Genomic DNA, 19,071 nt, shown 5'->3' on the forward strand with positions numbered 1-19,071 from the left:
ATCATGGTAATCAAATAACTTTTTTTTTTTTTTTAAATCATTTCAATCAGATTATGCCTTTCTAAGGGAAAGAGAGGTTAGAGGATGGGTTGAGAAACAGAGGAAGAACGCACTGCATAATCCCTGGATGAGATGTTTCCATGTGCAACTGGAAGGAGACAAGGGAATGATATAGCTGGTGTTGCTTTTTCACAAAATGAGAGCGTGGATATATTTTTTTTTTCAGGAGATACCCAGGGGAAATTAGCATAGTAGACTTCCTCAGTGAACAAATCTTTGAGGCTAATGTAAAATACCGATAGCCTCAATGATAGCATTTGGGAGCACCCTGGAAAGTTAGTGTACAAGAGGGAGGACCAAATTTATTTACAGCTAGCACAAACTCTCTCTGAAGTTGCTATTCTGAAGTAGAACATGTTTGTACAGCCACTGCATGCTCTAACTAATGGTCCACTAAGAAAAGCCTTTACATTTGGTATTAGATGGTTAATGAAGGATCAGCTATTGAATTTCTCTATGTCAGCTGGTACCAGCATATCTTTGCAAGTTACTTCATTAACTAGCAAAGCAGCAGGGTTTAGTCTCTTTTGAGCAAACATCTTTGATTTCATAACTCTCAAAATATTTACTTAAAAATACTCGGTACAATTGACAGATCCTTTTCAGATTAGTGGTGTAGTTCATTAAATTTAGAAAGGCAGAAGAGTTCAAAATAGTTTTTGGGAGCTCATGAGAAATGAAATCTTGCAGAAAACAATCTAGTCAGAAAGTGCTGGTAAAGACACCAAGGTCAGATTAATAAATAATAAGCAATCCAAACTTGAAGGTGAGAGTGAATTCTTTTTAGAATCTGGAATAGCTCCAGGCTACCTTAGGAAGGTTATTCATTTAAATAGAATGCCAACACTTTACTTCAGATGAAATACAGCTGTTTCCTGTTCCTAGGTATACTTTCATAGCAGAGGAAATGTAGGTATTAACACAAGTAATTAATCTTAATTTTTATTTTTACTGACCATACCTTGGAAGAATCCCTTCAAGTTTCTTTCTTACATGGGAATTCAACAAACAGATGGAACAAATTTCACAATAAGCACAATGACCACGTCAGGTGTTGCTGCACCTTTTTACCTGACAAGTCAAAACTGTAAGACATGCTAAGTGGCCGCATTGCTGTAAAGAAGAAATAAAAACAACAAAAAGAAAATGATTCAGCTGTTAGAAAAGCAGAGGGGTAATGAAAACCAAAGATTTAATTCCACTTCTGGCATTTTGGATTCTGTTGCCTAAATCCAAAATGTATCAGACAGTATTGCTTTACTGTAGTAAAGCTTCAAGTCTGAAAACTACAGCAACATTAAGTTGGACTTGCAAACAGAGCAAGAATAAGAATGCTTGTGTAACTGTAGAACCAGATTTTTGGAATTAGTATCAAAATTAATATCAAATACCAAAACAAGAAGCAAGTATCTTAGTACCACAGTATTTTCAACCAAAATGCTATGAAAGAAAGAAATGAGAGAGAAAAAGAGAGACAGGAGAGAAAGAAAGAGCTGAAAAAAGCCACATTTCACACAGGTTTCAGTGACCTGAAATAAATATTTCTAATTTTTTTGAGAGTAATCTCCAATGATTATAATTAAACTAATAAAGAGGGACACTCAAGTTCAGCTTGAGCAGTTGTTTCCTTGAATAGGAAAGGAAAAAAAAAGGCCTAGCAGTGTGATTTGTGCTGATTTTTGTCCTTTTAAAAAACATTAGGTGGATTTAGCCTTTAAAATGCATCCATATTTTCCTCTTCCTGGGTGCCTTCAGCCATTTTATTCCTTGATAAGAAACGGTCAGATGTTCTTTATTTCTGGAACGTTTACGTAACCAATAGCTTTGTTCCTTGTCAGCTTAATAACAAAAAATCGCATATGAAATTACAATCTCTGGATACAAGAAAATCACATGGCACAGCTGTTGAGCCTTCCTGGCCCTTTGGTCTGACTGCAGTCCCAGCCCCAAACACACACAAACCACTGCTGTGCTCAGCCTACCTCCATTTCAAGTTACACAGCGTCATCCAGGGAGTAGGCACTCGATCTATTCTCAACTGAAACCAAAATTTCACTACACTGATGTAGATAAGCAGGCCAGGCCCAGCTACAAGAATGTACCAGAACACATCAAAACTGCCGTCAGCTTATCTTTGATACTTGTGGATGACAAACACACACAGCAGCACGAAGGGTCTGTCAGGCACTGCTGCGTTAAAACATGTTGAAAAAAGGTTGCGCTGGGACAACCTTTGCTCACAAGTGTAAATTTAGGCAGGGAACGCAGTAGGTGGCTGACGCTGATCCAAACTAAGGAGTCAGGGCATTTTTCCCGTAGTTCATCACCAAGACAACATCAGCCACAGACAGCAGTCACAGAAGAAGCATCTAATTTGCTGTCCAAAGGTAACTTAAAGGCAAATACATTTTAAAGCATAAGGGTTTTATCACCTAATGCAGAGTCCTAAAAGAAGGCTGATAAAATGTGTATAAAATAGTTTTCTCCAAGCTCCATGAGCTCAACTTGCTGAAGTCATAAATCTAAATTTCAATTTGAAGGGCACCTCAAAACTGTGTTTGTCTTGATAGTTTACTCTGATGATGTGATAATGCCATTCAAAAAATCACTCAGATTCCTCTCCCTAGTGTCGCCATTTGTAACTGCAGCTATCAGGATTAAATTATCATTCCCAAAGAAGTTTTAGCTCAACCTTGGCTAGCCCTGGACCAACTGCAGCCCATGAGCATGGCTTGGAGGCTGGCACTTCGTTCCAGATGCTCTCTTTGCTCAGTGACAATTCATGATGGAGAAGATTCTTACCTGTGCTGTGCAGAGCAAGGCAGCAAAGCCTGTGGCTGCTGGGAAGCATATGCCACGGGTCCACTGATATTGCAGAGGAGGAACTGCAGAGTACAGCCCTCTTCCCCTAGTACTCAAATGAGGGAATGTGCTTGACTGCTATAAAGTGAACAACAAATAACTTCAGGAAATGTGGAAAGTACCATATACTCTCACTCTAGTATTTCACTCTAATGCTCTGTTTCTGTCTTTTTAATATCAACAAATATTTCTGTCCAGATGGTTTAAGTGCCCCAAATTGTGTTTCTACTTAGATTTGTAATCCTTAAATCTTTTTGCCTAACATTTTGCTACACTAAATTACATTTAATCGCCACCTAAACTATACAGCAGGTCTATTTGAACCATATAGAAGGTCACTAGCACTATTTCATCCTCAACTCTGCAGGAACATATTTTATTCTAAGAACTTTGGGCAAAACAATAATTTCAGTGTGACAAAATCCCAAACCTTACAGTTCAACAAAATAACAATTATTTTCAAGTTCTTTGTACTTTTTTTCTTTCCTATGCCAAGAGCAAATTAATCATTTATATGATTTCACATTAAAATAATAAAATCTTCATAACTATGTTTGGAAAGTAAAATTCACATGCATCTCTTTTTACACCTCCAGTAATATTCATTGGACTGAAGGGATGTTACCACAGTCCCAAAACTTAAAGAATTCCTTCTTTTGTAAAAGGAGAAGAACCAGTGGAAGACAGGAACTCCTCACTGGAGGACATATTCTGAAATCAACTCAAAAGTCCCAACCAATAATATTCCAAAATCCAAGACTGCTTTAGGAACTGTTTACTAAATGGGTTTGAAGTAATTAATATCTGTTAAAAAATTGCAAAGTATAAATATATAAATCAGATTTGTTGCCCCTGACAAGGCATGTAGAACATGTAAAATACTGAAGTTAAATGTTGAAAAGAAAAGCAAAGAATCGTTCCGTGGTTTTACAAGCTCCCTACATTTGGAAAAATGTCTATAGCTATTAGAAACATTGGTTGATACAGAAGCTTTAATTGAGTACAAAGCAGAAGCTAGAAGGCCCAAATGAAATTCAAAACATCATGCATTTAAGATTGCACCCAAGCATTCACTGAACTCTACCAAGCACTTCAAAAGAACAATGCACAAAATCACTAATGGAACTGTTTTTCTTCAGAGACAATGGGTTGCTGCAATCCACTTGAATATGGATCAGTGCCTTTAAGCACATGTGGCAGGCACAAATATTCTGTGTACGTGGATTATTTCATGCTTTTTCAACCATTAGATGCCACTTTCGCTCTTCAAAAATCCAGCTAGATCAGTTTTACTAATGCAGTTAAATATCGAGCTTATAAAGTAAAGTATGTCACAACGTAAGGCTACATTTGTCATGCTTTTGTCAATGTCAGAACCACTGAACTAGTGCAAATGGATGGTTGTTGGAAAGTGTAGTATTTGTATTTTGTAATAGGGTGCTGAATGCACATGGCAGAAATGAACGGCTTTGCAGAACAAGTCTTAATTGTTTGTCCACTGAAAATACGCAACAACATGCTCAGTAACTTATAAAACGAAACAAAGATTTAGATTTAAAATAGAAGCAATGCTTTCAGCAAACAAATAAAAGCAGATTTTCAACTGGAGTGAGGAAAATTGATGATGCTAATAACAGGAAACAAAGAGAAAAAAATTAATTAAAAACAGACATGTAAAGAATACTTAAAGATATGTAAGGAATACTGCACCAGGGACAACCAGCATCCATTCCATTCCGATCAAATCTAACATGAACTCTCATATCCAACAAGCAATATAATGGTATTCCATTTATCTAACATATCACAAACACAATGGGATCAAGCTGAACATACAGTACCCTATTTTTAAAAATAATCTAGTACGAAGACTATACAGCTCTAGAAAAGTCTTTTGGTTCTTTATTCTGAAAGGACAAGAGTTATTTTTATCTTCAGTGACATCTACACAGATATTGCTACACAGATATTGGTGCTTCTTATGTGGAAAGTTTTCTGTGAAAGCTGCTGGTAAAATCTAGCTGTGTGCTTACCCAGCCTGCTACGCCTTATCTCATCTGGTGAGACTGGACGCAGCTTCCTCTCAGCCTTGATTTCCTCCAGTATCCTCTCGTGAAGGCTGCGTGGCCGTGGTGGGGTTGGTTTCAGTTTTCTTGCAGAGGCCTTGGAAGACAAAGACAATTATATTTACATAAAACAGCGCTTCCTCAAAAGTATATGTCATGATTTTTTTTTTCTAATTAAAAAAAAAAAAAGTGGCATTTTATTTTATGATTTTATGTGAACTCTTTTGAAAAACTCACAGAAACTGGAAAGAGAATTGTATTTTTTCCCGACTTAGAGATAAAGGGCTGCCGACAGGAGCAGCTGCTGGTTGGTGCAAGGTTATAACACACTGCTCTTCAAGAGACCACATTCTACGTACACAATTCAGTATTCCTGAAAGCCCATGTTGGAAATTATTTTTAACATATTCTCTGGACAGACATCCTTTACAAAGCCACATTTTCGTTAGAAAAGAACGCTGGATTACATACAGGATTTAATGGAGGTCGTGATCGGATGAAATCCAGGATTATTTCATGGGCACTCTTTTTTAATCGAGGTGGAATGTCACCGTTGACCTGGAAAGGAGAAAGTGAAAAAAAAGGTAGATTTTCATGTCTTGCATTCATACTTGCACAGATGATGAGACTGAAAACTCAGGACATCCATGACAGAGCCTGCAGAGTTCTGACACCTGCACCAGACATAAAAGTCCACCAGTTTTAACAGCACAATAATCCATACGCAGAACAGAGGTGAGAAAAGTCTTACTAGATCACAGCTTTTCAGCTTTGTAGATAGCTGTAGTTGTAGCTATGGAATAACAAGAGTTGCAGCAGCATCAGTAAGTAGTACTTAGGATTTTGAAATGATGGAATTAAATATCAGGACTGCAATCACAGCTGCAGGAGAATGAAGACAAAGCTTGTGTCTTGTTTGGAGGAAAAGGCACCAACATTTTTTAGGAACATGTATTTGAGCCATGACTCTCTGACAACCACTGCACAGTCTCTAACCCTCAGTTCTTAGATTCTAACGCTCTTCAAGAGGTTTTCTTGATCTCCTTATCATCTCCCAAGCTCTACTAGGAAAACAAAGATTGCACCCGAGTGCAATCACAACAGTCCCAGATATGTATGCAGAATGAGAGAAGAACTCATAGAGAACAGCCCTGCAGACCTGGTGGACAAAAAGCTGGACATGAGTCAGCAGTGTGTGCTTGCAGCCTGAAAGGCCAGCAGTATCCTGGGCTGAATCAAAAGAGAGGTGGCAGAAGGAAGAGGGAGGGGATTGTCCCACTGCTCTGCCCTTGTGAGTACCTGGAGTACTGTTTCCAGTCCCAGCCTCCAACAAAAGAAAGATGTGGAGTTGTTGTGAGTGTCTGGAGTGCCACGAGGATGATCAGGGGGCTGGAGCATCTCTGTTATAAAAAAAGATTGAGGGAGCTAAGCTTGTTTAACCTAGAGAAGAGAAGGCTCTGGGGAGACTGCACTGTGGCCTTCAGGTATTTAAAGGGAGTTTATAAAGATGAGGGAGGCTGACTTTTTGCACATTCTTATAGTGACAGGACATTGGGGAATGGCTTTAAACTAAAAAAGAGGAGATTTAGGTTAGATGCTAGGAAGAAATTCTTTACTGAAGGGGTGGTGAGGCGCTGGCACAGCTGCCCATGTAAGCTGTGGTGCCCCATCCCTGCAGGTGCTCAAGGCCAGGTGGGATGTGGCCCTGGGCAGCTGAGCTGCTGGGGGGCAGCCCTGCTGATGGCAGGGGGTTGGGGATGGCTTTAAGGTCCCTTCTGATCAAAGCCATTATGTGATTGTATTATTTGCTTTTAGCAATGTATGAAAAATAAGCTCCTTTGTTTTTTGTGCTTGCCAAATTTCTCTGCTGTTCTGGACATGAGAAACTGACCTGGTGTGGATATCCCAGTAGGAGACAGATGTTTCATGTCTCTGGACATGTTTCATGTCTGCCTCTCCATGTGCACATTAAAATATTAGTCAAGAGTAAAGTGGAGTTTGCCAATATGTCTACAAAGTAAATTAACTGGAATGCTATGGAACTGAAGTACAGATAAGAGACCAGAAGAGAGGATGCGTGGAAAGTGTTCTCATTCACTCATATTTTTCTGAAGAGACAGACATTTCTTCCTCACATACCTCATTTAGGAATAAGACCACATACAGCTCATCACAGGAGACAGCAATTCACTACATATACAACAGGATATAAAACAAGGCAACAGATTTTTGTATCTTCTGAAGGTATAAACTATAAGCTAGAAATAATGGTATGGGTTTACTTAAAAAAAAACATTTGTCAGGTTCAGTTTTTATATAGCATAGTGTCCAAGCACCCTATCAGGGATGAGAGAACATCCCATGCTACACATATTTCTGGCACCTTCCATTACTATACAGTACCTGACTAACAGTCTCGCTCTTCAGTTTGACAGAAATTCCTATAATACTATCTTCCTTAGACTAAGTGTCCCAAATTTCATCACTTTATCATTTTTTTTTAGATGAGCCAGATGGTTTGACTTTCTTTAGGAGAGATAAAACTCTCTTAACTGCTGCAGTCAGAAAAATGAGTTTAAATTCCCATATGGTCATCTGAGTGAACCCTAAGTAAACCTCACCAATGCCACGCAGCTTCCACACCAGATCTGCTGACCCAAGACATGCCCAGTGTATAGGCTGAGGAAGTGACAGCCTCCCTTTGAAGATTCATCCTTTCCCTCACAAGGAATTGAGTGCAGAGTCCGCCTGCATTGCTTCATTGCTTTCTTGGACACCCTTTCTGGAGCTATCCTACCCCAGACACGGTCGAATGTTCCCCCACTCATGCTACAAGCTTCCTTAGTGAGAACTACCGTCTGCCATAGAAAACCAAGCTGCTAAACCATGCAACATGTCATCTTCCCAGAAACAGTAAAATTAAAATGAAAAAGATTTATATTAAGTGGCGATTAGATATTTTATGATAAGGAGAACTTAATTTAAGTGATGTGATTGATTTCCTCTGTTTAAAGACTGAGCAACTCTTCAAGGACAGCAGATTCTTAATGAAATGCTAAGTCTCTCATCCCCAGGTTACTGTTCATCAGATGTCAAAGTTGATAGCTTAAGTTGAGAGTTATTACCATCAGAACAGTCATTTTGTACGCTGATAATCTCACTTCAGCCTTGGGGAACAACTCTCTGCACATCATACTAGGAAATAAATAATACATGGCTCTGAGCCTTTCACCTCAGGGCGCTGTGTGCACTGACTTAATGCCATCAGAGTGCAATTAGTAGCAGTATTCCCATTCGATTGGAAAAGGAGAAAAATAACTTCTGCTTAAGTGATTTTCGCAGGACGTGGAGGAAGCTGGTGGCAAAGCAAGTGGATGTTTACTGGTTGCATGAGCCAACAATCCAAGAGCACCAAGGGCACAATCTCCCTTCTCCTCCTCTGCTCCTGAAAAGATGCTGATGGGAAAGATACTGAAGGGGAGCTTTTATCTTCTCTGTCCACATTAGATCTATCTCTTCACTCAAACTAACTCTTCCTGTAATGAGCAATTTAACATGCATCTTTTACTTTTAATTAATTAATTAAAATTCATGGCCCAATTAAAGTCTAATCAGACTACATTGCACAGATGCAGAATAGATGCAAGATTCTTTTTGTCAGATTCCAACAGCCCCAACTGCAAACTAATATTTAAATAAATACCTCAAAATGCTCACTGCTGTACCTAGGACACCTCCTAAACTTCTGCAGAAGTGTGTGACAAAGGCAAAGAATGACAAAGGGATGGTTCCCTGCTTAGAGCACCTGAACACCACTCACTAAAGACAGTTCTGACTACAAAACAACAGCCCCTGTAATGCCCAACTGGACAAGTTGGCTGGAGTTGTCCCTGATGATGGCCTCCTCACATCCATCACATCTACCTGAAATGTCTGAAATTTCATTTATAACTGTTACTGCAGTTAATTTAAACACTGTAAGATTTTGAATACTATAATGAAATAAATATTTTTTGTTGAAACTACCCGAACAACCATGCCAGAGGATTCCCAGATTAGACATCTAAATGGCTGGATATTTTTGACAGCAATAACTTAAGTGTACAAGCCTAAGTTCACCTTCTGTAAAATAGTCAAGCTAATACTACTGTATCAAAGACATTTGTGGAAAGCTCTAATACTGAGATATGAGCACCATAATTTAAGAATTTAATTATTAAGCAATAATAATATGTTTGGATACTATATAGAAGGTACCTCAGAACCATGTACTGAAAAACTAACGTAAGAACTGCCTACTGCTCAACAAATAGAATGGGCAACTCACATCTTGGAGAGGGGAGGTGGGCAGGAAGGAGAACTCACTATGAATGGAGAAGAAACTAAAAGCTGCAGATTTACACATAGGCATTGGAAAAGAAAAAATAAATTTGTCAGAGTAATTCAAATTTCCCAATAGCCAAGACTGCCAATTGTTTTGCAATTCTAACTTGCTGTCAGTGAGAGCTCCGTAGGAGAAAAAAAAATCTATTAAAGCTGCTCAGGTAAATGTGCAAAGATTACAAAAAATGCTGGGATGAAAGTAATCCTGTTCCTTTGACAACCACAGAAACAATGACTCTTGCACCAGAATGACAGAGATGACGAATCTGGAATTATTTTCATATGTACTGAAACAGAAATGTAGAGGTCACTGAAATTACTTAAACCAATTATTTGCAAAAAGTCCAGAATTTGATGTTTTACATCTTCAAGACATTTTGAATAACTGCTCTATCACAGATCACTTATGAGAAACAACAGCTCCAATTATTGGCATCTGATAACAACTGCTGACAATCTGAAATATCGAAATAGTTCCTAAGCAATGCACCTTGCAGGAATAACATTTCCTTTCCTGACTACTGAGCAGCCAGGGATAGATCATGCTACTCTTTAACACAGCCTTATGTTCATAAAGAGAAAAGAATTCATGTTACATTTTATTTACTTTAAAATGATCTACCTCTTGTTATCATTAGCAGCATGCATTTTCACAAGCTATCAATTCTAAAAATAGTACCCGTAAGTGAAAATTAAAAAATGTTCCTAATAAAAATTATGCCAAACCTCTGTTTTGACTGACAGAAAGAAATGTAATCCATCCTTCCCAGGCTGCTTTAAAATTTAGATTTGGGGTTCTTGTCATTTTTTCCTTTTTTTCAAGAAGCGTGACAGTCTCCTCCAATGGGAATATATATAATTAGTTCTAACCCACAGCAGTCAGCTAAAAGATGCTGTATTTATGACATCTAACCAAAATTGTAATTCTGTACAAATCCTTCAGGCTCCACACATATCATATCAAACTGCATTATTATTGTGCGTGCTTTGCACATTCTGCTGCACACCCTGCAGCAGAATCCAGATTATAGGTTGGACAGCTTATAATAAGAACGAAACTGTTTTTCTAATGGCAAGTCACTAGCAGTTGTTAGACCAAGGCAGCAATTGCTTCAGAGACAACACTACAGGTCCTGTACCTGCAGCTGATTGGAATCTCAATTCATGTTTGTGCCCAGAGGTCAATTTGGATCTACCTAGAAGGCGAGACAGAAGGACAAAAATAGATGCTTGCAAGGATTTCATCTACAGTGAGAGCCTGGATGAACAGGGGAGCAGCTGTGCCTCCAAGACCTACTAGATAATGAAGAAAATCTCCTCAGAAGAGGCAGGATCCTGCTGAACAGATGAATTAAAGCCCAGCATGCCAAAAGCAAGAATAGATGACCCAGGGGTTCCCATTCAAACACAGCTACTATCCTGATTGCATACAGTAATTAAGGAGCTGAGGGAACTGTTCTTTTGCAGTGGGCAGTGCGAGCAGATAGCACTATTTTCTAAATTGTTAGCGTAAAGATAGATAGACATCATTCCTGGGTGTGTATTTTAACCTAATGACTTAAAAGAAAATTGCTCCAGAAAAATTGCTGCAGACAAAAACCTGATTGCCTAAATTCAGACCTTGATTAGGAAAATACTTTCACCTCATGCAACAAAAGGCACTTACATTGTAACGGGATTCATTTATTTATTCTCCATGTCATAGTTCCAACTTTTTCCTTCTTTGTTATTTTCTCTAGTGATCTTTAATAGAACTACATGCTTGCTGCTTCTTTCATCTCTGAATTTTTCTTCTGGAAACATGGCTTTCTCACTAGCAAAAGTTTTGTCACCTTTTTTTCAGGAATGCAAATATAGATGAATACTGGATATTCTAACAATATGCTTCCTCTCTAACTAATAACAGGCATAGATAGTAAGTTCAGGGCATGAATATTGATATTGACCAAATACATGCCTTTGACAAAAGGATTTAAAATGTCCTAGTAAGGATAAGTCACTAAGTCACTTTAAGTAGCTTTAAGTCGCTTTAAGTCATTTGCTGCATTATCAGGAAGAACATCTTAATGTTGAACACAATAGAAACCAAAAGAACTGGGAGATGCCAGTAGATATCAAATGAGTCCTGATGAGAAGAGTTCCTCAGGTCAATCTTACATGTACCTTTTTGAGGATCTAGGAGGAGGCTCATCAATCCTCTCCAATTTGCTCAAGCATTGTTTTTTTTCAGGTAGGATATGCTGAAAATAATTGAGCTGTACTTCTACAAATTGAAGAGTTAAAATGTTTTACAGAATGCACTCCTTGAAAATTATTAGCAGATCATAGCAATTTAAGTTTTTAAACACTGTATGTTTTCCTTTTCCATCACAGTATCTATCACTCATGTAACAACAAGAGAGCACTTTACATTCTGGAATGCCATATTTATATTGCGTAAATTAGGTTGCATCTCAACATAAATGTTCTCCCCAGCAGAAGCCTAAAACAATATCGTAGTGTGACAGGACTCTTGGTATGATTACTACAGTTATCATAAAACCAACAGGAATATTTTGTTCAAGCATGTGATAAGAATGTCTTTCAAAATTTTAACTGCCTGCCATATGGAAAATAAAACACCCATTTGTTACTTTCACATTTTTCTCATCAATATACTACGCAGATTTAAGATGCCATATAAAACCCATGATCAATACTATCTAAATGAAGAAATGAAAAAAGAAAGTAAAAAATCAAGTAACATTTCAGATTTGACAAATTCTGGTAATGTTCATGACTCACCATGACCTTTCTTAAGGTATATCGTTTGGATCTAATATCATCCATCAGCATTTCATATGGTGTGAGCTGATATTCTATGGGGAGTGGGTTGTATTGACGCTCTTGGACTTTCTTGAGTTTGACACCATTTCGTAAATCCCGCATCACCTGTACCCAAAAACGAGCCTGAAGAGAAGAGAGCAAAATTATATTTAATGCTTGCATACCAACCCAGATTGTTGCTCATTCCCCTTTCAGGACACCACCAAACATATTCAACTGTATCACTCTAACCCATCAACCAAACCCCATTTTCTTTGTTGTTATCTCATATAACCCTATTTTTAACCCTCATGACCATTATGAAAACTTTTTTTGCGCCTCAGTCTCACCTCAAGTGATATTCATCACTGAATACAGTAAAAGGATTTCAAAGTTCTCCTAACATGCGTCCAAACTGCCATTTCAAGTACATATGCACATCAGAAAAGTTTCTAGATGTACAAATAGTGTGATGTGAACTGTAACAGTGATAGAATCCTAAATTTTGTTTCCCTTAGGCCTTCATTATTTCTGAAAAAATTTCTAGCAGCAATTCACACAGAAATTGTGGAACAGACTCCAAATCCTGAGATCTAGTAAGTAACACACTCTGTACCCAATTTTCTTTTGCTCTGCTTACCGTGTGCATTTCCCTCCTATTTTTGAGCAGTGGCAACGGGTGGAGAGGAGGAAGAATAGGTAGGGGATAGGAGATTGAAATTGAGGATTTCAATTAACATTGACTTTAATAAACAATTTTAGTTAAGCATTTTGAAGATTTATAAATTACTGATGATGATGAATCAGTATTCAATTATCGTCTTACCCAGTCAGCATTCTTTAATTCATCAAGATCTGTGCTGGATTCATCACTTGTCTCTTTATCCATTTCTTGAATCTTCTTCAGATTCTGCCAATGAAAAGAAAATTAGCCAATAAACTAAATTGTGGCAATACTTTAAAGCAATGCACAGAAAAAAACCCCAAAAAACTAGCAAGTTTGTTAAACTCCAAAATAGAAAAGGGAACACTTCATAACAAAAGTACTGTTACTTGCAAAATGCAAGACAGCTTATTTGTGCAGAATGAGAATTCCCAGGAAACCAGTTACAAGGAGAAATAAACTATGTGAAATCCTTTAAATAGAATAGTGACTTGTATTTATATAGAAATTAAATAGCCCATATAGCACAATTACGTGGTTTTATTACTCAGAATCTAAAATCTTGAGTAAGGCAGGGGAATGGAACTTTTATAAGTAAAAATTACTATTTATGAACAAGATAAGATGATGCAAATATGGAAAATGTTTGCAAAGGGGAATAACAAAGCTTTTATACTAACGAAAGTTACAGTGAACAAACAGGCAAGCTCGCATACAGGCAAATGCAAGTAAAAGATTTAAATCTGTGGTTTGAGTGACTTTAGAGAAATGATCCTATTCACAAATAACTGCATACTCAAAACGCTATTTTCTATTTTGCTTCTGTATTGAAATTTTCTGGAATCGGCACTACAAACAAATTTCTAATACTCCATTGCATTCCATTTTAACAGAACATTTTCCAGGAAATCCTCACCAATGTTTAATTTGATCTGTTTTCTTGTTACTTATGTATTAAAATTGATAGTTAAATCTTCTGCTTTATTAAACAAATTCATTATTATATAAGACTAAACCTATAGTCCAGAGGTCTGATAGAGACATATTATCTGTATGTTAAAAACATTCCTCATGCTGTTGAGCACTCAAGTTCTTCTTTTAATGGACCTAAACAAGACTCAATTCAGCCTCTCAGCTTCCAGAAAGCTTAAAAATAAGCATAATTTGTAAAACATTTTTTCCTGCAAGTAGTTCCTCGGCTGTATTCATTTCTAGTGAAGAAATGCAAGCACTGGAGGAGGGCTTAACTTGTACACGTAACAAGTATCTGCCACAGCTGATGACAGAGATGTGAGTGAGTCAGCTACCACGGAGGTTTTGGAAAGACAGCAGATGGATTATTTATTGTCTTATTTAAGCGAATAGCACACTTGCTTTCACATCAAAGAAGAAATACCACCCCTGTGCTATAAAAAACAATACATAATTTATAGGAAGACTCTCAGAAAACCCATAAATCACCTATGCTACAGAAGTAAGTTACCACCGCATACTCCAGGAATCTTTTGGCATGACTTGCAGCATTGCCACAGAATGCCCAGCTGGGAAAGACTGTTCACATGAAAACTTGTGTTGGCTCTGCTGCAGTGCACAGCATTCAGTCTAACACTTACAGGCCATAACCCTTTTTCATAGGGAAAAAAAGCAACAAAAATGGTAAGAACTAGTAACATAAAAGCCTCATTTATTCATATTTTCCCATCCAGCATTTCTTCTTTTCTGTGTTATTTCCAAAGCTGAAGTAATAATTTTGAGGATGGTGGTATCTTGAACTGTAATTTATTTGCTTTCTTGTGAATGGCTAACATTTACTAATAAATTGCAAACCATAAAATCATTTGAAGGCTTTCTCCTTTTCCTTCATCATAATAGATAATTATCTTCAGCAAATGAACTCACAGCTGTCAGATTTGCTCCTCCTTTCCATGTACCTGCTGGAAGGTACATATTAATTTTTTAAAATTAACATGTTCCAGATGCTTAACCTTCACTTTGTTTACCAAGACCTGCAGCAATTACCCACTTCAGCAGTGATGATCCCTACAATACACTTAACTAGGCAGATTTATGCCAAAAGGCTGATGCCTTTGGCTGACATAAATATTCCATGAAGCTAAAAAGACTACAACATATTTTTCTTCACAGTAAAGAATAAGAAATGGAAAAAAAAAAACAACAACCCAAAACTCAACACCTAAACATCTGAAAGATCTTCCAAATAAGGCAACCACCTAATTAGTTTATCTGTAACATAGCTAAAGGGGGAGTTTCTGCTTCAGAAAGCTCAGGTGTAAGTGATGCTGGCTATCAAACACTGGGGAGCTACGAGAGCCAAACCCAGCATCCATGCAGCAAGTCTCCCAAAGAGAAGTGGTACAACACAAATGAGCTGGCATAAGCACAGGCTACTGCTGAGGCTAGAATCCTTCTCCTCCTCATCCAGCTGAGAGCTCCTGGCACTTCTCAGTGTGGGCACAGACACCCACTCCACCCAACACTGAGCTGTTTGGGGAGGAAAACCTGCAGGGAGAACAACTCACTTTGTCACTGGCATACATCTGTCTTACCCAGCTCAGACCCCCTAAAAGCGGCTCATCATTCAGTAATTAGAGAACTGTGAAGTAATTTCCATCGCTGTAAAATATAGATAGCTTTGGAAAACCAGGAGAAAAAGAAACAATACTCTGTCCTTGCAGTCAGGATTTATGAAAATTTCTCTAATTCTTCTTCATCTGTCAGGTGCTGCTTAGGAAGGAATAAATTCACAATGACAAACGATTACATTTAAATTTCTAGACAAAATGAAATATTACCCTTTCCTTCCAGCACCCTCTGCCATTATCAGTAGGTTTCAGAATAGGTTGCAGTCGTAAATTATGGAAACCAAACATTTACAACACAACAGACCATTCGTAAAACTTCATTTGGTCCAAAACCTTTGACTAACCTCAGCTGCTGTGTCCATTTGTTCTTACCCATGAGAGGGTGGATTAAGGAAATCCATTACAGAATAATAAATACAATAAGCCTAAATGGGTTTCCTTTTTGGAAAGTAAAAATATCTTAAAAGGGTTTTTCTAAATGATCCCAGAACCTCAGACCCATACCACAGATCTGATTCATCTATTACAGGCTGGGCACACATTCAGGAAATAAGGGGTAGATGTGTAGGCAGCAAGGGTTTCAACAGCTCTGGCTTTTTTAAACCATTACAGCATTTGGCCTTTTTTTTCCTCCAACTGCACTGTGTGATAAACGCTAGTAACAAAATTACCAAATTTCTTTAAATGTCTTCCTTTGCTATTAAAAGTTGGCAGCTGATTTGCTGCTGCTCTGTGTCCCACATTTGTCCCCCATTTGGGACACGCGCTCCTATGCCTAGTGACAGATGGGAGCTTATGTAAGGCACTTGTCAGCAAAGCATCAAGGACTTGCTTCCACAAAGTGCTCTAAAACACAACGTTTTATTGAAAATGATATTCTCAGGAATGCAGACCTTCATTTTGTCTTTCACCAGTCTCACAACACAACCACCTGCAGTTCCCAGAATATGAATTCTTGTTCGTTTGGTCACTGATGCAAGTGATTCTTCTTACACTGCTATTAGGGGAACTAATAACGTGTTCTTCCACCTTTTGTGTCAATTAAAAATATGTAACACGTCTTCGGGGAAAAACTGCTTTTATGTATTCAACTATCCATCCTGATTTAAATTCCAAAGGCTCAGCCAGCAGCATTACTACACTTCACAGAATCACAGAATGGCTTGGGTTGGAAGCGACCTCAAAGCCCAGCCATCCCCAACGCCTTGGCATCAGCAGGGCTGCTAGCTCAGCTGCCCAGGGCCCATCCAACCTGGCCTTGAGTGCCTCCAGGGATGGGGCACCACAGCTTCTCTGGCAAACCTCTTCCACCACTCCACAACACTCAAAGTAAGAAACTTCTTCCTAACATCCAAAATAAATCTTCCCCCCTTGTTGTATCACTATCTGCTCATGTAAAATGTCAGTCTCCCTCCTGCTTATAAGCTCCCTTTAAGTACAGAAAGGCTACAACGAGGCTCCCTGCTGCCTTCTCTTCTTCAGGTTGAACAAGCGCAGCCCCCTCAGCCTTCCTTCATAAGAAATGTGCTCTTTATGAAGATGCCCAAACTCCTTTAACTCAGGTGACAATTGTTGAAGGAAGTTTCATCAGTCTCTAAAAAATTCCCTCATTCTTCATGTCATTTTAAGATTATCACTGAATATCAGAAAAAATTTTCTCATAAACAGTGGTGTGGGTTCCAGAAAGAGCAGTAGTGACCTTAAGCAGCAGTACTGCTTAACATACTATTAAGAAAGAGGGAAACACAAACAAAAGAAACCAACCAAATATTTGAAACACTGAATTACAATGCCCACAACAGACACACACACTATAAAACAAGTAGACTTCTCCCTCATTAAAAAGATTGCAGTGGCTCCAAAACTGAGGGGTCAAACAAATTGTGATGTGGTCGCAAGCTTGATGACAACACAGTTGCAGAAGTGTAATCACTGCAAGCCTGGGAGTGCAGGCAGATCAAGGTAAAAGCAGAAAGGTTTGTGGATCAGTTTCTCCAGCTGAGCTTTCTGATAATCCAAGCAAGTGCATTTAACAGCTTTCATAGTCATGAGACTATTAGGAGTAACTTGGTTAATGACTGTATTTCCAAAATAAGTTATCCATTAACATTATTTAGGTACCTATTAACTAACTACCTTTGTAACAATATTTTGTACAATAATACACCAGTATAGCCATGTTAAATGAAAAGTAACAATCTACTTTCTTAATTAACTGTTTTCCAGTTGAGCCTTTACATAGCATGAAGCTAGAGGGAAAAAAAAAGGAACAATTTAATTTTTACTTACATGTTTTATTATGCTTTGCAGATTAACATTCTCCTATATGTAATGTTAAAATATATCCAGACAGACTGAAAGAATTGTGATTTTATATTAGAAAGGACAGAAATCATAGGTAGCAGAGTTTAGCAGTACAGAAATAACAGATTGGAGACTCATCTGTATTCTACTAACAACTTAGTTAATTAAAAGGCATACCGTGCATAATGAAATTATGGACAAGTTTTCAATGAACTCCCACTGCAATTGAAGATGTGAGCAATTAAAAAACTATATAAAATTTTAATTATTTGGTAGGAACATTAATCTTTGTACTTCAGGATGTGCCTCCATTTCAAGAAATTTGGAGATATGTGTCCATTTTGAGACAAGTAGCACATTAAGACATGTACCTACAAAATGCTTGCTGTAGTAAACTGCTGTCCACATCACATGCTGCCTTTAAGCACCAGCTGTGCCAGTTGTGTGTTTACCACTCACAGCTCAGTCACAAACAATTAGTTCTGCTACAGGCTGAGATCAGTATTGGTGGGTACCACTCACAAGATCCCAGAACAGCTGAAGTGGGCAGTACTTTACTTTTCATGTCCCCCAGTCCCAGCCCCGCTGCAGCAGGGCCACCAGAGCAGGGTGCCCAGGCCCACGGCCAGGCGGCTTCTGCAGACCTCCAAGGAGGAGACCCCACAGCCTCTGGGCAGCCTGTGCCAGTGCTCCGTCACCTGCACAGCACAGAAATGCTGCCTGCTGTTCAGAGGGAACCTTCTGTGCTCCAGTTTGTGCCCATGGCCTCGTGTGCTGGCACTGGGCACCACTGGAAAGAGCCTGGCCCTGTTCCCTTTGCATCCCCCCTTCCACTATTTATAGACATTGATATCATTCCCTCCTGAGCCTCTTCTTCTCCAGGCTGCACAGTCCCAGCTCACTCATCCTGTCCTCACAGGAGATATATTCAAGTCCCTTCATCATCTTCCTGGCCCTTCATTGGACTCTCTTCAGTATGTCCATGTCTCTCTTATACTGGGAGCCCAGAACTGGACTCTGCACTGTCAGCATGGCCTCACCAACAAGAACGATCACCTCCCTCGGCCTGCTGGCAATACTTTACCTAATGCAGCCCTAGACACCATAAACTTTTTTTGCAGCAAGGATGCATTACTGGTCACTCAGGCAGTAAGCACATGTGGAGCATTTCCTTCAAAGGAAGTAAGCCTGGGCTGTAACATGGAGTTGAAGGAGGACTAGGGAAGATAAGCTCTCCATAAATCAGCCTCACAACAGACAGCAGACTGGATCTGCACTCCAGTCTATAACAGCAATTTCTGTATTCCTTGCTTAAATAGCCTCA

The 19,071-nt window shown here is 38.6% G+C and overlaps 1 protein-coding gene across 1 annotated transcript in view; it reads right to left on the minus strand.

Annotated features, from left to right (window-relative positions):
• Positions 1-19,071, minus strand: part of SPIRE1 (spire type actin nucleation factor 1) — a gene marked incomplete at both ends in the record, with an annotated part of 121,308 nt that overhangs the window by 22,256 nt on the left and 79,981 nt on the right. The window contains 4 exons of the mRNA XM_079533802.1: positions 4,956-5,085; positions 5,460-5,546; positions 12,156-12,320; positions 13,003-13,086. Coding sequence (XP_079389928.1) covers positions 4,956-5,085; positions 5,460-5,546; positions 12,156-12,320; positions 13,003-13,086 — 466 coding nt within the window. The remainder of the gene's footprint in view (positions 1-4,955; positions 5,086-5,459; positions 5,547-12,155; positions 12,321-13,002; positions 13,087-19,071) is intronic.

This window comes from Tetrao urogallus (genome assembly GCF_951394365.1).
Source record: "Tetrao urogallus genome assembly, chromosome: 3".
Lineage (NCBI taxonomy): Eukaryota > Metazoa > Chordata > Aves > Galliformes > Phasianidae > Tetrao > Tetrao urogallus.